The 26309-nt window shown below is 52.5% G+C and overlaps 3 protein-coding genes across 4 annotated transcripts in view; 2 read left to right on the forward strand and 1 right to left on the reverse strand.

The window, feature by feature from the left end:
- The window catches only part of LOC130392389 (selenocysteine insertion sequence-binding protein 2-like), an 18525-nt gene extending 18376 nt beyond the window's left edge, over positions 1-149 (forward strand). Inside the window, exon 18 of the mRNA XM_056602872.1 lies at positions 1-149. This exon is cut by the window's left edge and continues 6 nt beyond it. Coding sequence (XP_056458847.1) covers positions 1-116 — 116 coding nt within the window. The 3' untranslated portion in view covers positions 117-149.
- A 1359-nt stretch (positions 150-1508) lies between these two features.
- prlrb (prolactin receptor b) lies at positions 1509-10899 on the reverse strand. Its single transcript, XM_056602873.1, has 9 exons — positions 10716-10899; positions 9995-10063; positions 9523-9655; positions 7577-7746; positions 6224-6390; positions 5148-5289; positions 2599-2695; positions 2062-2131; positions 1509-1976 (listed from the first exon to the last, which is right to left on the reverse strand). Exons 2-9 carry the CDS (start codon positions 10050-10052, stop codon positions 1509-1511), a joined length of 1305 nt encoding a protein of 434 aa, XP_056458848.1. The 5' UTR covers positions 10053-10063; positions 10716-10899.
- A 71-nt stretch (positions 10900-10970) lies between these two features.
- Positions 10971-25280, forward strand: malt1 (MALT paracaspase 1). 2 transcript variants are annotated; one of them, XM_056602630.1, is made up of 17 exons: positions 10971-11284; positions 11662-11828; positions 11972-12096; positions 12721-12868; positions 13646-13824; positions 16738-16834; positions 17536-17583; positions 19160-19183; positions 19282-19326; positions 19669-19872; positions 21487-21664; positions 21975-22046; positions 22701-22828; positions 22921-23070; positions 23523-23680; positions 24231-24356; positions 24735-25280. In XM_056602630.1, the coding sequence occupies exons 1-17, from the start codon at positions 11097-11099 to the stop codon at positions 25272-25274; spliced, it is 2577 nt and encodes an 858-aa protein (XP_056458605.1). In that variant the 5' UTR covers positions 10971-11096; the 3' UTR covers positions 25275-25280. The 2 variants fall into 2 exon arrangements, with proteins under 2 accessions (XP_056458605.1, XP_056458606.1); XM_056602631.1 differs by lacking the exon at positions 17536-17583.
- Positions 25281-26309: the final 1029 nt, after the last annotated feature.

Here is a 26309-nt window from a genome sequence, read left to right on the forward strand (position 1 = left end):
TGTGGAGGAAGATGCTGGAGAATGATTGCAGTCACCCGTTCCTGACCTTTGAGGAGCAGCTGGGCTCGCTGCGTCTGGACGGAGAAGAACCGCGGGAGCGAGCTGAGCAGAGCTGACCCTGAGCACCCCCCCCCCCCCGCCCCCGCCCCCTTCCCCTTCCCCGTGCCTGGTGGTATAGAGACCACGGCGTCCTGATGGCGTCCTTCTGGGCGTGGCCGAGGAGCCCCCCAGCCCCTGAGCGTCGCCGCCCCCCTCTGAGAGACGCTACTGCTGAGGGTCTCAGTGTCAGACGATGAAACGTGAATCAAACATGACCTGTTTAATCAGATGATGATATATTTTATATATAAATATATATACACACCGGGATCGTAATCACACAGTTTAATCCTATCACCACCAAACCGACAACGTTTTGTAGTTGGACGTCAGCTGGGACCAAACGGTGACAAAGCTCTGGAGTTAATCTCTCTGGGTCCCGCGTTGACCAGGGCCACCACGGAACGCCGCGACCCAACGCCGCGACCCACGCCGCCACGGAACGCCTCGCCAATCATGGGAATGCGCCGTTACCGAGAAAATGTGATTTATCAGAGAACGAGTGATAATGGTGGCCTTCAACACACACACTCAAACACACACATACACACACACACTGACACAGTCAGAGCTCTACATTCTGATCTCTAGGAAGAAATGATAACTTTCTGGTAGACCGTGGTCTCTTTTCTTTCAGTCGTTCTTATCCAATCATGTTCCACGGGGCTTCTGTTTTCTGGATACGGCTGAATGCTCAACCAATCAGCACCCATTAAGTTTAGCACTGCAAATAGCTTTCCAATTGCTCCCAACGACCACCTTGACTACCTAACCACTGAGCTTTCACCTTATGATTGTATGATGATTTTTAGAGACTGTTTTTTTCCTGGTTGATTTTGTTTTCTGCAACTCTGAATATGTGCATTAAAGGTGTAATGTGCAGGGTTTGGACTTGTGTATCTTTATATAAAAGTATATTTTCATGGGTTCATTAATTATAGATAAAATTGTATATATAAATACAATTAATTAGTAAAAGCCCAATTAGAAATAGTCCTGTGGCAAAGCATGTTCGGTTTGAATCCACTGAACACTGAACCTTAATTCGTGCTTCTTAGGTGCTGGTGAGGCGGATTCGTTCCCTGATTTGACGTAATCACAGAGGCAGAATGGAAAGGGCTTACATATTTAATATTTAACATGAATATCACAGAGTAGGAGCGGCTTCTGGCTCTGGTACCGGCGGGGGGGGTATCACATCCTAGACACCACAGCAGGATCCGTTCCCCAGACCGGAGCGGGGAGACCTCCTGAGGCTCGACCTGCGAGTAGCGAGCAACTGCTACAGAGTCCGCAGCGTTTCTCCAGCCGTCCCTCGTTCTCCAGGGTCACCTCTGATTGGCTGACACGAGCACAGGATACAGGCAGTAATAAATAAAGGCTGAACCAATGAGAGCCGTGGTACTGGATCAGGGCTGCGATGGGTCGACGTATCCGCCCTCCAGGGCCCCCCAGGCGGCCCTCTGCTTGGGGTCCCGGGGGGGCTGGGGGGAGGGGTCCAGGGGGGGCTGGTGCTCCAGGACTACCACGTTGTCCCGGACCCGGCTCACCCTGCTGTACTCCTCCTCGGCGGAGTCCCCGAGGCCCGGCGAGGCTCCGCCCTCCACCGCCAGGGGCCCATGAGCAAGGCCGGGGGCGGAGCCTCCCTCGGGGGCGGGGTCTCCCTCGGGGGCGGGGTCTCCCTCCCAGCCGAGTCGGGGCAGCCGGTAGAACCCCGGGAGGATCCGGCTCCTGACGGGGGACTTCTGCCCGTCGGGGGCCCGGCCCTCCCGCCCGTCACACACCACCAGGTGCTCCTCGGGGGGGTCCCTGAGGGCCAGCGTCGGGGGGAACCCCTGGGGGACCAGGCCGTACAGGAAGTCCCCAGAACACCGGCCCTGGGGGAGGAGAGACCGGACTGTGGGTGTGGTTGTGGTTGTTGTTGTTGCAGTCGGCTCAGGGAGGAAGTGGCCTTGGCCTTACCTGGAGCGGCTGGGAGACGAACCCTTGGATCTTGGGTCCAGGAATCGGAGGCAGGAGCCACCCCTTCACCCTAAAGGTCAGAGGTCATATTATTCCACCAGGTGTGAGTGTGATTAGCCGTTACAAGCCGTTTTGAAAATGTGCAGCTTCGGACATCACAGGTGGACATTTTCAAAACGGCTTGTAACGGCTTATCACACTCACACCTGGTGGTATGATATGTCCCCTTTAACTAAGTCAGATGGGTCGGTTCAGTAGGACAGTGGACCCTGCCTTCATGCAAACACGCCCATCTGGTGAGTGTCTGTTTCCTACCCTACACATGAGCTCCTACGTCAGGGAAGGTTTGCTTTTCTTCTGTAACTAATGGCAACAGAAAGGCTGACAGCGTGTAGTAAAGTGTACACCTACGTCTTCCTCTTCATGACAGCGTGTAGTAAAGTGTACACCTACGTCTTCCTCTTCATGACAGCGTTTAGTACAGTGTACACCTACGTCTTCCTCTTCATGACAGCGTGTAGCACAGTGTACACCTACGTCTTCCTCTTCATGATGAGCAGGCACAACACGGCGGTGATCAGGAGCACCGACACCACGCTGGTCACACTCCACAGCAGGCGCTGCTTCAGAGCATCTTCAACACAGGAAGGTACGCGTTATCTGGTGAGCGTTAACCTGGGCGGGTCAGTTATCTGGTGAGCGTTAACCTGGCGCGTCAGTCATCTGGGGAGTGTTAACCTGGGCGGGGTCAGTTATCTGGTGAGCGTTAACCTGGGCGGGTCAGTTATCTGGTGAGCGTTAACCTCAGGGTCAGTTATCTGGTGAGCGTTAACCTCAGGGTCAGTTATCTGGTGAGCGTTAACCTCAGGGTCAGTTATCTGGTGAGCGTTAACCTCAGGGTCAGTTATCTGGTGAGCGTTAACCTGGGCGGGTCAGTTATCTGGTGAGCGTTAACCTGGGCGGGTCAGTTATCTGGTGAGCGTTAACCTCAGGGTCAGTCATCTGGTGAGCGTTAACCTGGGCGGGTCAGTTATCTGGTGAGCGTTAACCTGGGCGGGTCAGTTATCTGGTGAGCGTTAACCTGGGCGGGTCAGTTATCTGATGAGCGTTAACCTGGGCGGGTCAGTTATCTGGTGAGCGTTAACCTCAGGGTCAGTTATCTGGTGAGCGTTAACCTGGGCGGGTCAGTTATCTGGTGAGCGTTAACCTGGGCGGGTCAGTTATCTGGTGAGCGTTAACCTGGGCGGGTCAGTTATCTGGTGAGCGTTAACCTGGGCGGGTCAGTTATCTGGTGAGCGTTAACCTGGCGGGTCAGTTATCTGGTGAGCGTTAACCTCAGGGTCAGTTATCTGGTGAGCGTTAACCTGGGCGGGTCAGTTATCTGGTGAGCGTTAACCTGGGCGGGTCAGTTATCTGGTGAGCGTTAACCTCAGGGTCAGTTATCTGGTGAGCGTTAACCTCAGGGTCAGTTATCTGGTGAGCGTTAACCTCAGGGTCAGTTATCTGGTGAGCGTTAACCTCAGGGTCAGTTATCTGGTGAGCGTTAACCTGGGCGGGTCAGTTATCTGGTGAGCGTTAACCTGGGCGGGTCAGTTATCTGGTGAGCGTTAACCTGGGCGGGTCAGTTATCTGGTGAGCGTTAACCTGGGCGGGTCAGTTATCTGATGAGCGTTAACCTGGGCGGGTCAGTTATCTGGTGAGCGTTAACCTCAGGGTCAGTTATCTGGTGAGCGTTAACCTCAGGTCAGTTATCTGGTGAGCGTTAACCTCAGGGTCAGTTATCTGGTGAGCGTTAACCTCAGGGTCAGTTATCTGGTGAGCGTTAACCTGGCGGGTCAGTTATCTGGTGAGCGTTAACCTCAGGGTCAGTCATCTGGTGAGCGTTAACCTGGGCGTCAGTTATCTGGTGAGCGTTAACCTCAGGGTCAGTTATCTGGTGCGTTAACCTGGGCGGGTCAGTTATCTGGTGAGCGTTAACCTGGGCGGGTCAGTTATCTGGTGAGCGTTAACCTGGCGCGTCAGTCATCTGGGGAGTGTTAACCTGGGCGGGTCAGTTATCTGGTGAGCGTTAACCTGGGCGGGTCAGTTATCTGGTGAGCGTTAACCTCAGGGTCAGTTATCTGGTGAGCGTTAACCTGGGCAGGTCAGTTATCTGGTGAGCGTTAACCTCAGGGTCAGTTATCTGGTGAGCGTTAACCTCAGGGTCAGTTATCTGGTGAGCGTTAACCTGGCGGGTCAGTTATCTGGTGAGCGTTAACCTGGGCGGGTCAGTCATCTGGTGAGCGTTAACCTGGGCGGGTCAGTTATCTGGTGAGCGTTAACCTCAGGGTCAGTTATCTGGTGAGCGTTAACCTCAGGGTCAGTTATCTGGTGAGCGTTAACCTGGCGGGTCAGTTATCTGGTGAGCGTTAACCTGGGCGGGTCAGATATCTGGTGAGTGTTAACCTGGGCGGGTCAGTTATCTGGTGAGCGTTAACCTCAGGGTCAGTTATCTGGTGAGCGTTAACCTGGGCGGGGCAGTTATCTGGTGAGCGTTAACCTGGCGGTCAGTTATCTGGTGAGCGTTAACCTGGGCGGGTCAGTTATCTGGTGAGCGTTAACCTGGGCGGGTCAGTTATCTGGTGAGCGTTAACCTGGGCGGGTCAGTTATCTGGTGAGCGTTAACCTGGCGCGTCAGTCATCTGGGGAGCGTTAACCTCAGGGTTAGGGCTTGGCGCTGGACTCACAGTGGGGCAGGCTGAGGGAGGAGGCGGGGCTAGACTCACAGTGGGGCAGGATGAGGGAGGAGGCGGGGCTAGACTCACAGTGGGGCAGGATGAGGCGGGGCTAGACTCACAGTGGGGCAGGATGAGGCGGGGCTAGACTCACAGTGGGGCAGGCTGAGGGAGGAGGCGGGGCTAGACTCACAGTGGGGCAGGATGAGGCGGGGCTAGACTCACAGTGGGGCAGGATGAGGGAGGAGGCGGGGCTAGACTCACAGTGGGGCAGGATGAGGGAGGAGGCGGGGCTAGACTCACAGTGGGGCAGGATGAGGCGGGGCTAGACTCACAGTGGGGCAGGATGAGGGAGGAGGCGGCTAGACTCACAGTGGGGCAGGATGAGGGAGGAGGCGGGGCTCCAGATGCTCCAGTGGCCGTGGTCCAATCGGCAGCGGACCTGCACCTCGTAGCGCTCCCCGGAGTGCAGGCTGTGGATGTTGAAGTGGCTCTGCTTCCCCGCAACGTACTCCTGCAGAACACACGGAACAGAACGCTGCGTCGCTGCTCTGGTTCAGTCATTTGGAAAATCAGTTCTCGCAGACGACCGAAACGTCTCACCTCCAGGATACCTCTGGAGGTCCCGGTTAACAGACTGTCTGTCGTTCTGTCTGTCTGTCTGTCTGTCTGTCTGTCTGTCTGTCTGTCTGTCCGTCTGTCCGTCTCTCTGTCTGTCTGTCTGTCCGTCTGTCAGTGTGTCTCTCTGTCTCTGTCTCTGTCCGTCTGTCCGTCAGTCCGTCCGTCCGTCCGTCCGTTCCGTCCGTCCGTCCGTCCGTCGTCTGTCTGTCTGTCCTGTCTGTCTGTCTGTCCGTCTGTCCGTCTGTCTGTCTGTCTGTCTGTCTGTCTGTCTGTCAGTCCGTCCGTCTGTCCGTCTGTCCGTCTCTCTGTCTGTCTGTCTGTCTGTCTGTCTGTCTGTCTGTCTGTCTGTCTGTCTGTCTGTCTGTCCGTCTCTCTGTCTGTCTGTCTGTCCGTCTGTCAGTGTGTCTCTCTGTCTCTGTCTCTGTCCTTCTGTCCGTCTCTCTGTCTGTCTCTCTTTATCTGTCTGTCTGTCTGTCTGTCTGTCTGTCTGTCTGTCTGTCTGTCTGTCTGTCTGTCTGTCTGTCTGTCTGTCTGTCTGTCCGTCCGTCTGTCTCTCTGTCTGTCTGTCTGTCAGTGTGTCTGTCCGTCTGTCAGTGTGTCTCTCTGTCTGTCCGTCTGTCTGTCTCTCTCTGTCTGTCCGTCTGTCAGTGTGTCTCTCTGTCTGTCCGTCTGTCTGTCTGTCTGTCCGTCTGTCAGTGTGTCTCTCTGTCTGTCCGTCTGTCTGTCTCTCTGTCTGTCCGTCTGTCAGTGTGTCTCTCTGTCTCTGTCTCTGTCCGTCTCTCTGTCAGTCCGTCTCTCTGTCAGTCTGTCCGTCTGTCTGTCCGTACCTCCCAGTCCATCTGTCCGGCCGCCTTCACCCTGAGTTGGTAGTTGACGGTGACCCATCCGGAACTAACATCGGTCTCGGCAGGGGGGCGCCACTCCACGTGGAGGTAGGGGGTCCCCTCCAGCACCTCCAGCACCAGGCTCACGTTCTCAGGGGGGCCGGGCTGCACTGGGGGGGGAGAGGGTTAACTTACTACAGGTTAACTAACTACAGGGCGGGTTAACTAACTACAGGTTAGGTTAACTAACTACAGGATAACTAACTACAGGGCGGGTTAACTAAGTACAGGTTAGGTTAACTAACTATAGGTCAGGTTAACTAACTACTGGCGGGTTAACTAACTACAGGGTGGGTTAACTAACTACAGGTTATGTTAACTAACTACAGGTCAGGTTAACTAACTACAGGGGGGTTAACTAACTACAGGGTGGGTTAAGTAACTACAGGTTAGGTTAACTAACTACAGGTCAGGTTAACTAACTACAGGGCGGGTTAACTAACTACAGGTTAGGTTAACTAACTATAGTTCGGGCCAACTAACTACTGGGCGGGTTAACTAACTACAGGGTGGGTTAACTAACTACAGGTCAGGTTAACTAACTACAGGGCGGGTTAACTAACTACAGGGTGGGTTAACTAACTACAGGGCGGGTTAACTAACTACAGGTTAGGTTAACTAACTACAGTGCGGGTTAACTAACTACAGGTCAGGTTAACTAACTACGCAGGGTGGGTTAACTAACTACAGGGCAGGTTACCTAACTAAAGGTCAGGTTTACTAACTACAGGTCGGGTTAACTGACTACAGGGCAGGTTAACTAACTACGCTGCACTGAGGAGAGGAGGACTACGGGGCGGGTTAACTACTTACAGGTCAAGTTAACTAACTACAGGTCGGGTTAACTGACTACAGGGCAGGTAAACTAACTACAAAGGGAGGGTTAACCAACTACAGGGTGGGTTAACTAACTACAGGGCAGTTTAACTAACAACAGGGCGGGTTAACTAACTACGCTGCACTGAGGAGAGGAGGACTACAGGGCGGGTTGACTACTTACTGGTCAAGTTAACTAACTACAGGTCGGGTTAACTGACTACAGGGCAGGTTAACTAACTACAAAGGGAGGGTTAACCAACAACAGGGCAGGTTAACTAACTACAGGGCGGGTTAACTAACTAGAGGGCGAGTTAACTTACTACAGGTCGGGTTACCTAACTACAGGACAAGTTAACTAACTACAGGGCGGGTTAACTAAGTACAGGGCGAGTTAACTTACTACAGGGCGGGTTAACTAACTACAGGGCGGGTTAACTAACTAGAGGGCGGGTGAACTAACGGAGGGCAGCAGCTCACCGATGTTCTCCACGTCCACCTCCAGGGTGTCTGAGCTGGTGTTCCCCAGGGCGTTGGAGGCCAGCACCCTCACCCAGTAGCTCACCCACACCGACGTGTGGATCCGGTCGAAGAAACACGAGTGCTCCCCGGCCGACCGGTAGTCCGGACATTCAAAGGTCCCCTCCGAGCTGCCCCCCGAAACCAACAAGACAACACGACCACAAACAACATCCAGACACAACAAGACAACAAGACACCACAACAAGACAGCACAACAAAAAACAACATCCAGACACAACAAGACAACAAGACACCACAACAACAAGACATCACAACAACAAGACAGCACAACAAAAAACAACATCCAGACACAACAAGACAACAAGACACCACAATAACAAGACAGCACAACAAAAAACAACATCCAGACACAACAAGACAACAAGACACCACACAACAACAAGACAGCACAACAACCAAGACAGCACAATAACAAACAACATCAATACACAACAAAACAACAAGACACCACAACAACAAGACAGCACAACAACAAACAACATCAAGACATAAGACAAGACAACAAGACACAAATGTAATATATACATACTGTAAAATATCATTTATACTGTACAATATAATGTATATATACTGTACAATATAATGCATACATACTGTACAGCATAATATATACATACTGTGTATATCAATCTCCCCTATGTGTAATAATGTAAGAACTCAACCGTTGAGGCTGTTTACTTATTGATTGTAAATTTACTTTGGATCATATCTTGCTTTTGACATGGTATCAGCGCCGCCAGAGACGGCACTGACTACGCAGACTGAATGCTAGACTGTCTGTCTGTCTGTCTGTCTGTCTGTCTGTCTGTCTGTCTGTCTGTCTGTCTGTCTGTCTGTCTGTCTGTCTGTCTGTGGATGAGACTCTGATGAGACTCTGATAGCTATTTTCTACACATCCTTTATAGGGCCTGTTCTCTACACATCCTTTATAGGGCCTGTTCTCTACACATCCTTTATAAGGCCTGTTCTCTACACATCCTTTATAGGGCCCATTCTCTACACATCCTTTATAGGGCCTGTTCTCTACACATCCTTTATAGGGCCTGTTCTCTACACATCCTTTATAGAGCCTGTTCTCTACACATCCTTTATAGGGCCCATTCTCTACACATCCTTTATAGGGCCCGTTCTCTACACATCCTTTATAGGGCCTGTTCTCTACACATCCTTTATAGGGCCTGTTCTCTACACATCCTTTATAGGGCCTGTTCTCTACACATCCTTTATAGGGCCTGTTCTCTACACATCCTTTATAGGGCCTGTTCTCTACACATCCTTTATAGGGCCTGTTCTCTACACATCCTTTATAGGGCCTGTTCTCTGTCTACACATCCTTTATAGGGCCTGTTCTCTACACATCCTTCATGGAGAACAAGCTGTTCCATATTCTAAAGTTAGCTAGCTAAATAATTGGCCTGCAGTCGCTTTCTATGGCAGATATCTGATCTATGACGGACAGGTTTGCCAGAGGCTCTGAGCCGCCACTCACAGGCTTCCCGCCTCCATGGGGGAGACAGGCTCCTCCCCTCCATGGGGGAGACAGGCTCCCCCAGGGCAGAACGCAACAGCCTTACATTTTTGATCTGCGTGCTCGACATGATCGACTGACCAGCTCAGCAGTCATTATGGCTACTCTTCCTATAAACATTTATTATGTTGTTGTTTACTGTAACTGTTGTGGATAATCTCCAAGGACAATAAAGAGCTGAGTTGAACTGAACACCCAGAGCTGCTCACATGACAGGCTGTGAAGGACTCCCCCTCTGTGGACGCTCTGTGGACGCTCTAGAACCCCCCACAGAGGGGGGTTGTCTGCTGTTGATGGTGTTACATCAGTATGCATGCTGATGGTGTTATTGCTGCATTAGCACCACCCGACTGACTTCTCTTTGGTGTAGAAGAGGCGGTGTGTGGTGGGCAGGCCTCCGTCAGTCCCAGGCCTCCACTTGCAGCTGAACGTCTCTTTCTCTGGAGACCGGCAGCTCTCCACAACCGGTTTACCCGGAAGAGTCGCACCTGACAACAGGTATCACACACACACACCCGTATATGCATGAGTAAACACACACACACACACACACAGGTATGTGCACATGCTCGCGCACTCACGCATGCGCAGAAACACGCAGCACACGCAAACACAGAGACACAGATTAGCTCTGCCCCTGAGTCACCTGGTTCAGACACCAGACTGAGTCTTCATTCTGCATGAGGACACCAGACTGAGTCTTCATTCAGGATGAAGACACCAGACTGAGCCTTCATTCTGCATGAGGACACCAGACTGTCGTCATGCAGCAGGGGAACTCAGGTGAATCTTAAGGACACCATCATCAATCAAAGGTTTGAACTCACCCTCACATTTCACGAGTCCGAAGACAAGAGACAGAGCGAAGACGATATCAACCCTCATCCTGCTCTGCCCTGTGTGTGTGTGTGTGTGTGTGTGTGTGTGTGTGTGTGTGTGTGTGTGTGTGTGTGTGTGTGTGTGTTGTGTGTGTTGTGTGTTGTGTGTGTGTGTGTGTGTGTGTGTGGAGGAAGTCACAGCAGCAGTAGAAGGGTTAGTAGAGTTGTGAGCCCGTAGCTCCTCTGTTGGCACCTGATACAGCCTGTGTGTCTGGAGGCACACTGTTTAATATCAATAGGATGGCCCTTTATAATATCTAATATCTAGACGTCTGTGTATTATCTACATTCTTCATCATAAAATCATATAAACGACCTAGAGTAAGTTTACCTGATTTTCCAACAATAATAACATAGTAAAAACCCTTGAGGCCATGAGTGAATATGGCCCCATTTCCCTTCAATATGATGTCACTGCGGCAGCAATGAAGATACATACAAAAGACTCAAACAAGAGCTCCGAAGGACCAAATTAATCCCAAACATAATGAAACACTATTCCCTCTCGTTTGGGATAGGTATGTGTTTCTTTCTTTCTGAAGCGTTGGTCTGTCACACGCTGTCTTGTGTCATAAAGGTTATAAACTGTTTCAATAAAGGTACATCATGACTTCGGTATAATTAGAGAAGAATCATTTTCATTAAAGAATAGAATCAGGAGATCCCTTACCTTAGTGGTATCTTGGTAATTGCGTTAGGCCATCATATGGCTCTCTCCAAAGAACGTCTTTAGAAAACAAACTTCCATCAGGCAAATCAAATATGCATGAGAGAGAGACAGGACGAGAGGAGCAGGGCTTCAGCTCTGCCCGTCGGATCGCTGGGAGCCGTAAGAGCTGTGGGAACCGTGTGTGTGGGAGAATGATGTGCGGGACGCACCTGGTGGGCGAGTCCAGACCTTCTGTACCTGAGCCAATCAAAAGACGATCCGTCTGAACAATGGCAATGTGGGCGTGTCCGTTGACCAAGAGTTTGTTCCAGGAAGTGACACGGGTGTGTGTCGGTAAACTGTGCTTTCATTTTGAATCTCGTGAAGAAGCCCCAGACCGTGATGTATTCTGGTAAAGCGGACATGTCGGAGTCCGTCGGGTCCCGGTCCTCGGAGTCCCGGGCTCTGAGGGTGGACCTCCTGAAAGAGCCCGTCCTCAGCCGGCTATGCGACGCGCTCGATAAGAGCAACGTGAAGGGATGGCGGAGACTCGGGGACGTTGTCTCCTCTGACAGGCGCTTCCAGATCAGGTAGGATGGACCCCGTCTCACACACCGGAGAGATGCCTCACTACTAAAATAACTAAACTTAGGGTGTATCTTCTGTGGGAAAACTTTTACCAAACCTCAGACTCTCAACACTTCTCGACTTATCCGTAGGCTAGGATTGAGGGACATGACTGTGTTTTTCTTAATGCATGGCACACATGGGTTGTGCTGGCTTCCATACGAAGGCATGTTATAGTTTGCTTTAAATACAATTTCAATAAAAATGTTATTATTATAACCTTGTTATTTAAACAGTGTTATAACATTAGCATTGTTATAAGAGTTAACTTGAACGTGCTCAGTGCGAGAACGCAATGCGAGAGCAGCACTCCTAGCGTGCCGCGTGCCGCCGTCCGCAGCGCGGAGGAGATGGAGCTGTGCTCCCTGAAGGTGCTCGAGCTGGAGGGCAGCCCCAGCCGGATGCTGCTGCGGCTCCTGCGGGAGCGGGGCTGCACCGCGGGTCACCTGACCGACTACCTGCGGACCGTGGGCAACGAGGCCGCCCTGCAGTGCGTCAAACAGCCCGGTGAGTCGTCGTCCCCCCCCCCTCTACTCCAGCTGTTTTATGTCAACACCACAGCGCGGACCACATGGACCCGCCTCCCTCCAGTAGTCCCTCCCCTTCCTGCCTTGCCCTCACGGTGGTCCTGTGTGTTGTGGCGTCTCCAGGCCTCCAGGTGCTCATCCAGCCGCTGTCGGCCTCGGTGCCCCGGGGCCACACCCTGCGGCTCAGCTGCCACGCCCGGGCCCCGTCCCCCGGGGTACAGTACCAGTGGTTCAAGAGCAGGGAGGAGGTGGCTGGACACGCACACGCATAGACACGCACACACGCACGCACACATAGACACGCACACAGACCAACACACACACATGGACACGCACGCACACAGACAAATAGACAGACACGCACGCAGACAGACACGCACACACAAACGCAAACAGACAAACACATGCGTGCTAATACGCAGACACAATCACACACATTCATGCACACACAGGCACACACAACGCACGTACACACACGTGCACACAAACACAAAAGCACACACGCAAACAGACATACACACGCAAACAGACAAACACACACCTGCACGCACACACAGGCACACACACGCACACACACACACATGTTCAAAGACACACTCACACACACTCTCATGCGCACACACGCGCGCAAACAGACACATATAACAACACACGCACATGTTCAAACACTCTCATGCACACGCACAGACAAACACATGCACAGACACGAAAAAGCACCTACACACCTACATCAATGCGCACATATTAATGACCCCCCCCTCTCCCCCCCTCTCCCCCCTCCACCCGGTCCCCCCCTCTCCCCCCCTCCACCCGGTCCCCCCCTCTCTCCCCCCTCCACCCGGTCCCCCCCCCGTCCCGGTCCCGGTCCCCAGCTGCAGGCCCGCTGTGCCCCAGACCTGGTCCTGGACAGCGTGGGGGTCCGGGACTCGGGGTTCTACATCTGCAGGGTGAACTGTGGGGAGGTGTTCGAGTTCAGCCGCTGGGCCCAGGTGGAGGTGCTGGACCCAGGCCCCGGGGCCGGTGAGTCTGCACCACCCTCCGCTCTGATTGGACAGGAGATGTTCTGCTAACCGCTGTGCTCTGATTGGACAGGAGACGTTCTGCTTAACGCTCTGCTCTGATTGGACAGGAGACGTTCTGCTAACCGCTGTGCTCTGATTGGACAGGAGACGTTCTGCTTAACGCTCTGCTCTGATTGGACTGCAGATGTTCTGCTTAACGCTCTACTCTGATTGGACAGGAGACGTTCTTCTTAACGCTCTGCTCTGATTGGACAGGAGACGTTCTGCTTAACGCTCTACTCTGATTGGACCGGAGATGTTCTGCTTAACGCTCTGCTCTGATTGGACTGCAGATGTTCTGCTTAACGCTCTGCTCTGATTGGACAGCAGATGTTCTGCTAAGCGCTCTGCTCTGATTGGACAGCAGATGTTCTGCTAAGCGCTCTGCTCTGATTGGTCAGCAGATGTTCTGCTAAGCGCTCTGCTCTGTATGAGCTGAAGGCCATGAGGCCTGCTTCCCTTTCTCTGTGTGTTCCTCCTCTACTCTGGTTCTTTATCTTCTCGTTCAGGTTCAAACTAGTTCAGTGCCTTTCTTTGCCCGACCGTACTGAAGTCAAGGCACTATTCCCACGTGACCCATTTAAGACGATGGCCTTCTAGTCTCCTCCCCTTCTCACCTTGGTTCATTAGTGTAAACTCTCGTTAACCCGTTGATGGCTCTCATTCATCATCCTCTGTGTCATCGTCATGACGATGGTGCTGAAGATGGTGCTGATGATGGTCTCTGGGCCCCCAGGCGCGGGGCCCCCGGCGGCGGGGGGGCGGCTGCGGGTGCTGATCCAGCCCCGGCCGAGGCAGCTGGCGGTCGGGGACACGCTGCGGCTGGAGTGCGGGGCCCTGGGCCGGCCCCTCCCCCGCTACCAGTGGCACCACAACGGGGCCCCCCTCCCCAACGCCTCCCGAAGGACGCTCACGGTGAGGACGCACACCGCCCTCCAATCAGGGCCAGCCCCTCCAATCAGGGCCCCCGCCCTCCAATCAGGGCCCCCGCCCTCCAATCAGGGCCAGCCCCTCCAGTCAGGGCCCCCGTCCTCCAATCAGGGCCAGCCCCTCCAATCAGGGCTAGCCCCTCCAATCAGGGCCCCCGCCCTCCAATCAGGGCCCCCGCCCTCCAATCAGGGCCAGCCCCTCCAATCAGGGCCAGCCCCTCCAATCAGGGCCCCCGCCCTCCAATCAGGGCCAGCCCCTCCAATCAGGGCCAGCCCCTCCAATCAGGGCCCCCGCCCTCCAATCAGGGCCAGCCCCTCCAATCAGGGCCAGCCCCTCTGTAGTGGCAGCTTTCCAGCGGCCACTTCTGGGAGCGGATACCACCGGACAACGCACGTCGTAAATTATAGATCTATTTATTTGTTCCTTCTCAGTCAATAATACAAACATAGATGTCCCTATCGCATTCACGCGGTTGAAAAATTGTTTGCCACTTCCGCCCCACATGGTCGTAGGTAACCCATCAATACATCAAGCCCCTTCCGCCCCACATGGTCATAGGTAACCCATCAATACATCAAGCCACTTCCGCCCCACATGGTCATAGGTAACCCATCAATACATCAAGCCACTTCCGCCCCACATGGTCATAGGTAACCCATCAATACATCAAGCCCCTTCCGCCCCACATGGTCATAGGTAACCCATCAATACATCAAGCCACTTCCGCCCCACATGGTCGTAGGTAACCCATCAATACATCAAGCCACTTCCGCCCCACATGGTCGTAGGTAACCCATCAATACATCAAGCCACTTCCGCCCCACATGGTCGTAGGTAACCCATCAATACATCAAGCCCCTTCCGCCCCACATGGTCGTAGGTAACCCATCAATACATCAAGCCCCTTCCGCCCCACATGGTCGTAGGTAACCCATCAATACATCAAGCCCCTTCCGCCCCACATGGTCGTAGGTAACCCATCAATACATCAAGTCACAACGTCCGACGTCACACTCCGTTGGCCAGACAGGTTGCGGCAGTCAATCCGTTTTCACACATAGAATTACGTTATTTTTAAACCATAATTCACCATACTATTAAACCATATTTCATAAACTTAAATATTATAATTATTTCAACAGTGTTATCAATCTTAATCACTTAATTTGCAACATAAATATCAAAATGGCTCCAACACCCTCCAATCAGGGCCAGCCCCTCCAATCAGGGCCAGCCCCTCCAATCAGGGCCCCCGCCCTCCAATCAGGGCCAGCCCCTCCAATCAGGGACAGCCCCTCCAATCAGGGCCAGCCCCTCCAATCAGGGACAGCCCCTCCAATCAGGGCCAGCCCCTCCAATCAGGGCCCCCGCCCTCCAATCAGGGGCCAGCCCCTCCAATCAAGGACAGCCCCTCCAATCAGGGCTAGCCCCTCCAATCAGGGCCCCCGCCCTCCAATCAGGGCCAGCCCTCCAATCAGGGCCAGCCCCTCCAATCAGGGACAGCCCCTCCAATCAGGGCCCCCGCCCTCCAATCAGGGCCCCCGCCCTCCAATCAGGCTGGGCACACAGAGAGCAGGCTATTGGAGGAGAGGGGAGAAGCTTTGGGTTATCGGTCTGAGGGGCCTCTGTGGGTCTCCATGGGGGTCAGGGGTCTACGAGTCATATAGCATGGAGTCATTAGCACTGACTCGCTAGCATGGAGTCATTAGCACTGCCTCACTAGCATGGAGTCATTAGCACTGACTCACTAGCATGGAGTCATTAGCATGGAGTCATTAGCACTGACTCGCTAGCATGGAGTCATTAGCACTGCCTCACTAGCATGGAGTCATTAGCACTGACTCACTAGCATGGAGTCATTAGCATGGAGTCATTAGCACTGACTTGCTAGCATGGAGTCATTAGCACTGACTCACTAGCATGGAGTCATTAGCACTGACTCACTAGCATGGAGTCATTAGCACTGACTCACTAGCATGGAGTCATTAGCACTGACTCACTAGCATGGAGTCATTAGCACTGACTCACTAGCATGGCGTCATTAGCATGGAGTGATTAGCACTGACTCACTAGCATGGAGTCATTAGCACTGACTCACTAGCATGGAGTCATTAGCACTTACTCACTAGCATGGAGTCATTAGCACTGACTCACTAGCATGGCGTCATTAGCACTTAGTCACTAGCATGGAGTCATTAGCACTTACTGACTAGCATGGAGTCATTAGCACTGACTCACTAGCATGGAGTCATTAGCACTGACTCGCTAGCATGGAGTCATTAGCATGGAGTCATTAGCATGGCGTCATTAGCACTGACTCACTAGCATGGAGTCATTAGCACTGACTCACTAGCATGGAGTCATTAGCACTGACTCACTAGCACGGAGTCATTAGCACTGACTCACTAGCACGGAGTCATTAGCACTTACTCACTAGCATGGAGTCATTAGCACTTACTGACTAGCATGGAGTCATTAGCACTGACTCACTAGCATGGAGTCATTAGCACTTACTGACTAGCACGGAGTCATTAGCACTGACTCGCTAGCATGGAGTCATTAGCACTGACTATCGTATATAGCGTATATATATAGATTTTTTTATCATCAGTGTTTTTTCTTGAATGCTTCCTAACAAATGACTTCCTGTTGAAGTAGTCCATGTGAGGTCAGAGGTCGGGAGGTCTGTCTGTCTGGAGCTCTGGATTTGGTTAATTGGGTTTTGAGGTTTTTATTGATGAACCCTTGGAAACGAGACGGTTCATCTCACTCGATGATCCTTCAATAAAGTTCCTATAAAGTTTATTTTATTATATAAATAAAAAGCCGCTAGCAACATGAAGCTAAAGGTTCCTCCCCATGTGTAGCTAACGCCTCCTCTTCTGCCCCCCCCCCCAGATCCCCAGCGCCCTGAACGCCCACCGGGGGCGCTACCGCTGCGAGGCCAGCAGCGGCAACGAGCGCTGCTGGACCAACGAGGTGGACGTCGTCCTGGGTACAACCGTCTCTCTCTGATATCACCTCACCAGGCCCAATGTGGTCGGACTGTCTCTCTCTGATATCACCTCACTAGGCCCAATGTGGTCAGACCGTCTCTCTCTGATATCACCTCACTAGGCCCAATGTGGTCAGACCGTCTCTCTCTGATATCACCTCACTAGGCCCAATGTGGTCAGACTGTCTCTCTCTGATATCACCTCACTAGGCCCAATGTGGTCAGACCGTCTCTCTCTGATATCACCTCACTAGGCCCAATGTGGTCAGACCGTCTCTCTCTGATATCACCTCACTAGGCCCAATGTGGTCAGACCGTCTCTCTCTGATATCACCTCACCAGGCCCAATGTGGTCGGACTGTCTCTCTCTGATATCACCTCACTAGGCCCAATGTGGTCAGACCGTCTCTCTCTGATATCACCTCACCAGGCCCAATGTGGTCGGACTGTCTCTCTCTGATATCACCTCACTAGGCCCAATGTGGTCAGACCGTCTCTCTCTGATATCACCTCACTAGGCCCAATGTGGTCAGATGGTCTCTGATATCACCTAGCTAGGCCCAATGTGGTCAGATGGTCTCTGATATCACCTAGCTAGGCCCAATGTGGTCAGATGGTCTCTGATATCACCTAGCTAGGCCCAATGTGTGTTGAGGTTATTTCTGCGGCTTGGTTAATGATCTTTGTTCTTGAACTGTAAGGGCCCCGGATATCTGTGCTGAGTTCAGGGGCAATGGAGTGCTCCGAAGGTAGAGTTCACAGGCCCTACGTCGGGATCTGATCTGGGGTCGTTTCTTAAATCATCCAGCATGCATACGTAGTAATGGTGGAGAGAAACGGGTTCCATTTTTCCGACTTGGCTATTCTACATCTAAAACTGCATGAAGAAACATGACAAAATGGGCTAACATCAACCCTAACTATAGCTGAAGATCCTCTATGGACTAACATCTACACTAACTAAAGCTGAAGATCCTCTATGGACTAACATCTACACTAACTATAGCTGAAGATCCTCTATGGGCTAACATCTACACTAACTATAGCTGAAGATCCTATATGGGCTAACATCTACACTAACTATAGCTGAAGATCCTCTATGGACTAACATCTACACTAACTATAGCTGAAGATCCTCTATGGACTAACATCTACACTAACTATAGCTGAAGATCCTCTCTAGGTGGTAGATGGTGGATATCTTAGTGGAGACATGTCCGCCTAAGATTTGTCTAAATATCTGCATGCTTGGGTTGATTTCTTTCTTCCGATTGATTGAGTCCTGGTTCTGATTGGTTGACGTCGTCAATCATTTTGTGAAGGGCATATTACCTGAGGCTGCTGTAGGTAAGATTACCACAATTTAGGAATTAAGCTACCCAAATTTACACTCTCTCCCTCCTCACCATGGAGACATGTTTCTTACACCTGTGATTGACAGGCCAAATAGATTTCCCATTGGGCTGATTGGTAAGAGATGAGCCAGGATTGGTCTGTGACCCAAATTGTGTCAAGTGCATTCATCTCACTAATGGCGCGTTTCCACTGCAGGGTGCGGTACCGTACGGTTCGCAAAGGTGCGGTACGGATTGCGTTTCCACCGCCAAAAGTGGGCGTGACCCGGACTGAGCCGTACTCGTTTTTCCCTCGTCTTCAGTACTCCTCCGTTGGGGTACTGAGACGCCTGAAAGGGTACCGGAAAATTCGAGCTACACACCCCCTCCGTTGATTGGTCAACAGAATCGTCACTTCCGGGCGACATAGGGATAAAAACAAACAAACAGTACCCGCGAGGTATTATTCTGGACAATGGACATGTCGCGCAAAACTTTAGCTTGGGCGTACAAGGAGGAGGAGACGTTCTGAAACTGTTGCTGGACGACCTCCATGGTAGCCCTTGGTTTAATGTGTCGCGTTTCTCTTTTCCATTGTTTTATTGAGCAGGCTACACTGTCGCGCTGCTATGATGTCAAGATGTTTAGGTAGCTGCCACGGCGATCGACATCCGGCCTACCATAAAGGGTACTGTCGGCGGTGGAAAGGCGACCTCGGAACTGAGCTGGGCTATACCGCCCCCTCCCTACCGGACTGAGGCGAACCGAACCGTACCGCACCCTGCAGTGGAAACGCGGCATAAGAGCTGACAGACACTCTCTGATGAAGGCTCTTGAATCTTACCTACGGCACCTTGTCATTCATTCTACGAAGGCTGTGGGCTCTCCCAAGACTAATCATAAGCTGGTTTTCAAGTATTGATTGAAACTGAGATGGTGGTGGCTTTAATACAAACCTGATGTTGAATTCTGCTTGTCTCTGGTTTCCCAGAGGACTTCTACGGCCTTGGAGCGAGTAAGTGGATTCTGATTGTGGTCAGTGGAACATATTCTCCTTGAGGACCGTGACCTGATCACCGTACCAACGCCTGCTGTCTGTTGTTGTCCCCTCAGGTGCCAACGACTTCCTTCTGAACAGCGCACCAGAGGAACTGTGTGGTAGGTGTTCTGCAACGCAGCACGTAGCGTTGGTTTGAGTGTGTCTGGGCTCCTCCCCTTTGACCTGGAACGAGCCGTGGAACGGAAGTCATCTGTATCGGCTCTTCGTTGTATCGTTTATCAACACGCCGATAGACTTAGATAACATGACGGCGTTCGGTTGGTCTGGGGTAACGTTGAAGTCTTTCATGTCACGTCCATTTTATTTGTTTTATTTGTAGAAAATTCCAGTTAGTTTCAAAGGGCTTTACAGGCCACATTTACAGGCCTGAGACGACCTCAAAGGGTCAGATTGGTTTTTCAACAGTACTTGAAGGTACTGACTGAGGCCACCCCCCCCAGCCACAGACAAGGTGGCCCTCCTGATGGGGAACCTGTCGTACATGAACCACCCCCCGCTCAAAGCCCCCATGGTGGACGTGTACGACCTCACCAACCTGCTGCGCCAGCTGGACTTCAAGGTGGTGTCCCTGCTGGACCTGACGGAGGCGGAGATGAGGAACGCCGTGGACGAGTTTCTGCTGCTGCTCCACAAGGGCGTCTACGGTATGGACGGATATAGATACACAGTGTATAGAGACACAGTGTATAGAGACACAGTGTATAGAGACACAGTGTATAGAGACACAGTGTATAGAGACACAGTGTATAGACACAGTGTATAGAGACACAGTGTATAGAGACACAGTGTATAGAAACACAGTGTATAGAGACACAGTGTATAGATACACAGTGTATAGACACAGTGTATAGAGACACAGTGTATAGAGACACAGTGTATAGAGACACAGTGTATAGAGACACAGTGTATAGAGACACAGTGTATAGATATACAGTGTATAGATATACAGTATATAGATATACAGTATATAGATACACAGTACGTCTACGTTGAACCCAGTTCTGGGTTTGAACCCCAATGCTTCATTCTACCTGCAAGATACCCTGTTACTGAAAGCAGCCGGACTCTAGAGGACTCTTAGCCCTCCAGGCTAATGAATCCAGGCTAAAGGACTCCATGCTAATGACTCCATGCTAATGACTCCATGCTAAAGGACTCCATGCTAATGACTCCATGCTAATGACTCCATGCTAATGACTCCATGCTAATGACTCCATGCTAAAGGACTCCATGCTAATGACTCCATGCTAATAGGTCAATGCTATATATCTGCATGCTAATGACTCCAAGCTAATGACTTCATGCTAATGAGTCAATGCTATATAGCTCCATGCTATATGACTCCAGGCTAATGACTCCAGGCTAATGACTCCATGCTAATGACTCGGTGCTTATGACTCCAGGCTAATGACTCCAGGCTAATGACTCCAGGCTAATGACTCCATGCTAATGACTCCATGCTAATGACTCCATGCTAAAGGACTCCATGCTAATGACTCCATGCTAATGACTCCATTCGAATGACTCCATGCTAAAGGACTCCATGCTAAAGGACTCCATGCTAATGACTCCATGCTAAAGGACTCCATGCTAATGACTCCATGCTAATAGGTCAATGCTATATATCTGCATGCTAATGACTCCAAGCTAATGACTTCATGCTAATGAGTCAATGCTATATAGCTCCATGCTATATGACTCCAGGCTAATGACTCCAGGCTAATGACTCCAGGCTAATGACTCCAGGCTAATGACACGGTGCTAATGACACGGTGCTAATGACTCCAGGCTAATGACTCCAGGCTAATGACTCCAGGCTAATGACTCCAGGCTAATGACTCCATGCTAAAGGACTCCATGCTAATGACTCCATGCTAATGACTCCATGCTAAAGGACTCCATGCTAATGACTCCATGCTAATGACTCCATGCTAATGGACTCCATGCTAATGACTCCATGCTAATGACTCCATGCTAAAGGACTCCATGCTAATGACTCCATGCTAATAGGTCAATGCTATATATCTGCATGCTAATGACTCCAAGCTAATGACTTCATGCTAATGAGTCAATGCTATATAGCTCCATGCTATATGACTCCAGGCTAATGACTCCAGGCTAATGACTCCATGCTAATGACTCGGTGCTAATGACTCCAGGCTAATGACTCCAGGCTAATGACTCCAGGCTAATGAGTCCAGGCTAATGACTCCATGCTAATGACTCCAGGCTAATGACTCTGTGCTATATGTCTCCAGGGCTGCTGTACTACGCGGGCCACGGCTACGAGAACTACGGCAACAGCTTCATGGTGCCGGTGGACGCGCCCAGCCCGTACCGCTCAGCCCACTGCCTGTGTGTGCAGAGCGTCCTGCAGCTCATGCAGGACAAGCAGACCGGCCTCAACGTCTTCCTGCTCGACATGTGCAGGAAGAGGTCTGTCCAACCCTGACCCTGACCCTGACCCCTGCCCCTGCCCCTGACCCTGACCCTTGACCCTGACCCCTGACCCTGACCCTGACCCCTGACCCCTGACCCCTGACCCCTGCCCCTGCCCCTGACCCTTGACCCTGACCCTGACCCCTGACCCTGACCCCTGACCCTGACCCCTGACCCTGACCCCCCATACTCTCACTCCAACGCTGGGCCGCTGGTATAAGAGGGGGTACAGGGTACACAGAGGAGCAGCGGTGGAGGGAGGGCGTCTCGGACTCTAATGGGCTCTACTTTATTTCTTAACGTTCAGGAACGTCCACGACGACCACACTCCAAACATCCTGCTCAGGGTCACCGCCAACATCGTCTTCGGCTACGCCACGTGAGTCTGCATGGCTCCCTGTCCCCACGGCAACGGGAATACCAGCACTGTGTGTGTGTGTGTGTGTGTCTGTGTGTCTGTACCAGGTGTCAGGACGCTGTGTGTGTGTGTGTGTGTGTGTGTGTGTCTGTACCAGGTGTCAGGACGCTTTGTGTGTGTGTGTGTGTGTGTCTGTGTGTGTCTGTACCAGGTGTCAGGACGCTTTGTGTGTGTGTGTGTGTCTGTACCAGGTGTCAGGACGCTTTGTGTGTGTGTGTGTCTGTACCAGGTGTCAGGACGCTGTGTGTGTGTGTGTGTGTCTGTACCAGGTGTCAGGACGCTGTGTGTGTGTGTGTGTCTGTACCAGGTGTCAGGACGCTTTGTGTGTGTGTGTCTGTGTGTCTGTACCAGGTGTCAGGACGCTGTGTGTGTGTGTGTGTGTCTGTACCAGGTGTCAGGACGCTGTGTGTGTGTGTGTGTCTGTACCAGGTGTCAGGACGCTTTGTGTGTGTGTGTGTCTGTACCAGGTGTCAGGACGCTGTGTGTGTGTGTGTGTCTGTACCAGGTGTCAGGACGCTGTGTGTGTGTGTGTGTCTGTACCAGGTGTCAGGACGCTGTGTGTGTGTGTGTACCAGGTGTCAGGACGCTGTGTGTGTGTGTGTGTGTCTGTACCAGGTGTCAGGACGCTGAGGCCTTCGAGCTCAGCTCCAGCGGGTTGACCAACGGCGTGTTCCTGAAGTTCCTGAAGAGGCGTCTCCTTGACGACGAGAAGATCACAGTGGTGCTGGACAAAGTCGCCGAGGGTATTTTGAACGGCGTATTATTTCTATATTATAACTGATAGTGGTTGTATCGCTGGGAGTATGATGGGGAGCCCGAGTTCTTTGGTCTTCAGACATGGGCCAGTTCGACCCCACCAAAGGGAAGCAGGCGTTGGAGATCCGCAGCAGCCTATCAGAGAGGAGGGCTCTGACGGACCCCGTGCTGCCCGCCCACGGCGTGGACCTCGCTCTGGCTCACAACCGGCAGTGGGCCAAAGCGCACGGTGAGTCCTCCCCCGGGAGCTGCCATTATGGCCTGTATGGCTCCATGAGGGCTCTGCTACTACCGAACACTGGGGTCCAAAACACACTCTTTATCCATCTTGTTGGGATGCATTCGTTGTAAATGTTCCATTCTCCAGTTAGGTGGGCATGTTATTACGACGGTTACATGATGTGTGACTCTTATAACTAAATGACTTGTAGGGGATTTAAGAGTTCCTCAGGAGTTCCGTTTTATCCATTGATTTGAATGCCTCAATATTGTTCCTTATTAAATCATTTTAATAAGGTTCCTAATCCTTATCCTAATCTAAGGGGTGTGTGTGTGTGTGTGTGTGTGTGTGTGTGTGTGTGTGTGTGTGTGTGTGTGTGTGTGTGTGTGTGTGTGTGTGTGTGTGTGTGTGTGTGTGTGTGTGTGTGTGTGTGTGTGTGTGTGTGTGTCTCGTCCTATCAGAGCTCCCTGAGATCATGCTCCTGGACTTCGACTGCGGGGCGCAGATCAAGCTGGGCTTCGCGGCGGAGTTCTCCAACGTGCTGGTGATCTACACCCACATTGTGAAGAAGCCTGAGGACATGACCTCCTGCCAGGCCCACGTCACAGACTTCTCTCAGGTCCGCTGGGGACGGGGGGGCAGCAGAGCAAACCCACGACCTCATCTAAAGTCCTTCTGTAGTTTGGGCTGATGGCGAACACCATTACACCTCGAGGCTTCGTTGTGTGGCAGCAGACGACACACACTATTGGATCCACGCTCCTTAGTTCTTGTGATTCCAGCTGCCAGTCAGGCCAGTGCTAGCGGGCTCAGCGTACGGTTGCGTACGGTTGCTTACGGTTGTGTACGGTTGCGTACGGTGGCTGGAGCTCTACCATCCAGCTGTCGGGTGTTATCAGGAGCCACCGGACCGAGCGTGGTCAGGGAGCCTCTAGTTCATTCCTGTCCAGCGTTTCCCAACACAGGGGCTGACACAACGCTGGTTTAATGCAACGTTGTCATCTGCAGTGGAGAGGAGCCGCCTCTCTCAGGGGGGCCCTCATTGACAGGGCGGGGGGGGGGGTTCCTTCTGAAAGTGAACCCTGGGGGACAATGTGATCTTATCAGCAAAATGCCTGCTTACTGATTGGCAGTTGGAAATGTCAGTTTGAAATGTCCCCCCCCCCCAGGAGCTGGACGTGGACCCCAAGGAGATGAACCGGGAGACCCCGGAGGAGACGGGGGTCTACCTGCTGTCCGACAGCCTCCCCCAGCACAGCCTCTACACCCGCATCAGCGGCCTGCAGAAGCTCAAGGTACCCCCCCGGGCCAGGGAGGGGTCTGGCTGGAGGGGGTCCACTGTTTACAGTCTGGTGACTGTAAACAGCTGAAGAGACAAACCCTTCCTCTCTCCTAACCTCACCTTCCTCCTCCTCGTCTGTCTGTCTGTCTGTCTGTCTGTCTGTCTGTCTGTCTGTCTGTCTGTCTTTCATTTTTTTTCAACATTCTCATAAATAGATATTTAATAAATATAAAATGTAATAATAAAAAAAATATATACATTTCTCCGAGAGATGATGTGTTGCATAGAGAGGCAGCGTTGTGTAGATGTGTTGTGTAGACGTGTTGTGTAGATGTGTTGCGTAGATGTGTGGACGTGTTCAACCCGCGGCTCTCCCCTGGGCCTCCTGCAGGAGGCGCTGGTCTTCACCGTGGTCCTCCAGGGGACCTTCTCCTCGCTGGACGAGCCCGTCTGCTGGACCCGCAGCGTGGACATCGGGAAGCCGCTGATCGCCCGGCTGGACCTGCACCACGTCGTGAGGCGCAGCAGCTGCCTGCAGACCTGCCTCACTCCCCACAGCCCCTCCCGTAGCCCCGCCCACAGCCCCTCCCGTAGCCCCGCCCACAGCCCCACGCGTAGCCCCACCCTCGGCCACAGTCCCCGCCCCCAGCACCACGGCCTCCAGCCGGGGGCCCCCAGCCCGGGCCGGCTCTCCCCCCACCGCCTCAGCCCCTACCTGGAGGGCGGGACCGCCTGCTGCCCCCGGCTTCTGGAGGGCGGAGCCCCCGGTGGGACTGGCGGAGCCCCCGGTGGGACGGGCGGAGCCCCCGGTGGGACGGGCGGGGCCCCCGGTGGGACTGGCGGAGCCCCCGGTCGGACGGGCGTCCCCATAGAAACCACTGACGACATTGAGGAGCTGCAGACGGTGTTCATGAACAGCCTCCAGCTGTAGACGGCCGGAGCCCGGGAGGCTGGCCTCAGAGACGGGACCCCTGGCCTCGGAGGCTGGCCTCAGAGACGGGACCCCTGGCCTCGGAGGCTGGCCTCAGAGACGGGACCCCTGGCCTCGGAGGCTGGAGGAGGCTGGACTCAGAGTGGAGGAGGCTGGACTCGGAGTGGAGGAGGCTGGACTCGGAAGCTGGAGGCCCGGACTCGGAGTGGAGGAGGCTGGACTCGGAGTGGAGGAGGCTGGACTCAGAGTGGAGGAGGCTGGAGTCAGAGTGGAGGAGGCTGGACTAAGAGTGGAGGAGGCTGGACTCAGAGTGGAGGAGGCTGGACTCAGAGTGGAGGAGGCTGGACTCAGAGTGGAGGAGGCTGGACTCAGAGTGGAGGAGGCTGGACTCAGAGTGGAGGAGGCTGGACTCGGAGGCTGGAGGCCCGGACTCGGAGGCTGGCAAATGAACCAAACTCTTCATGCTCGCTTCATGCAAAGTCTTTAGAAGACGAAAAATACATATATTTATTAATAACTCTTTACCTTTTTTTTAATCTTTGTATTATTTGAATTTTCCTTTTTGTAAGAACATTTCATGATCCTATTTTAAGATATTTTACTCACTTCTAGGATACTGCTACAATTTCAATAAACATCGCCTGATAAACCAAAGAGACTCCAGGGTCATCGAGGTCAAGAGGTTTAATAACAACAGAGGTTCAATATAATAAGAGGTTCAATAAGCGGTTCAATAAGAGGTTCAATAAGAGGTTTAATAAGAAGTTCAATAAGAGGTTCAATATAATAAGAGGTTCAATAAGAGGTTCAATAAACATCTGCTTCACTGACAACCAGGGAAAGTACAACAGCTGTTGGGATCCAATAATCTTTAGTGTCTTTGCCCAAAGGTTTGAGATTGGTTTCACTGAACGCGTTCCCTCCGCGGGGAGAGGGCTTCACCCCTCGCTGACCCGTCCTGGGTCCTCGGGGGGTGGGGAATCCTGAGGGGGTTCTCCCGGCTGGGTGTCTTACAGCGGGGGGGACGACGACTAA

The sequence above is a fragment of the Gadus chalcogrammus genome, chromosome 11 (assembly GCF_026213295.1).
Source record: "Gadus chalcogrammus isolate NIFS_2021 chromosome 11, NIFS_Gcha_1.0, whole genome shotgun sequence".
Lineage (NCBI taxonomy): Eukaryota > Metazoa > Chordata > Actinopteri > Gadiformes > Gadidae > Gadus > Gadus chalcogrammus.

What these genes read in the sequence shown, in the direction of transcription:
- malt1 (XM_056602630.1), top strand. Translation starts at nt 11,097, where the DNA reads ATGTATTCTGGTAAAGCGGACATGTCGGAGTCCGTCGGGTCCCGGTCC. An exon ending in GACAGGCGCTTCCAGATCAG is followed by an intron (nt 11,285 to 11,661) that starts GTAGGATGGACC and finishes CGCCGTCCGCAG; the next exon opens with CGCGGAGGAGATGGAGCTGT. An exon ending in CGCACCAGAGGAACTGTGTG is followed by an intron (nt 19,327 to 19,668) that starts GTAGGTGTTCTG and finishes CACCCCCCCCAG; the next exon opens with CCACAGACAAGGTGGCCCTC.
- prlrb (XM_056602873.1), bottom strand. Translation starts at nt 10,052, where the DNA reads ATGAGGGTTGATATCGTCTTCGCTCTGTCTCTTGTCTTCGGACTCGTG. An exon ending in CTCTTCTACACCAAAGAGAA is followed by an intron (nt 7,747 to 9,522) that starts GTCAGTCGGGTG and finishes TTCGGGGGGCAG; the next exon opens with CTCGGAGGGGACCTTTGAAT. An exon ending in TCGTCTCCCAGCCGCTCCAG is followed by an intron (nt 1,977 to 2,061) that starts GTAAGGCCAAGG and finishes CTCCTCCCCCAG; the next exon opens with GGCCGGTGTTCTGGGGACTT.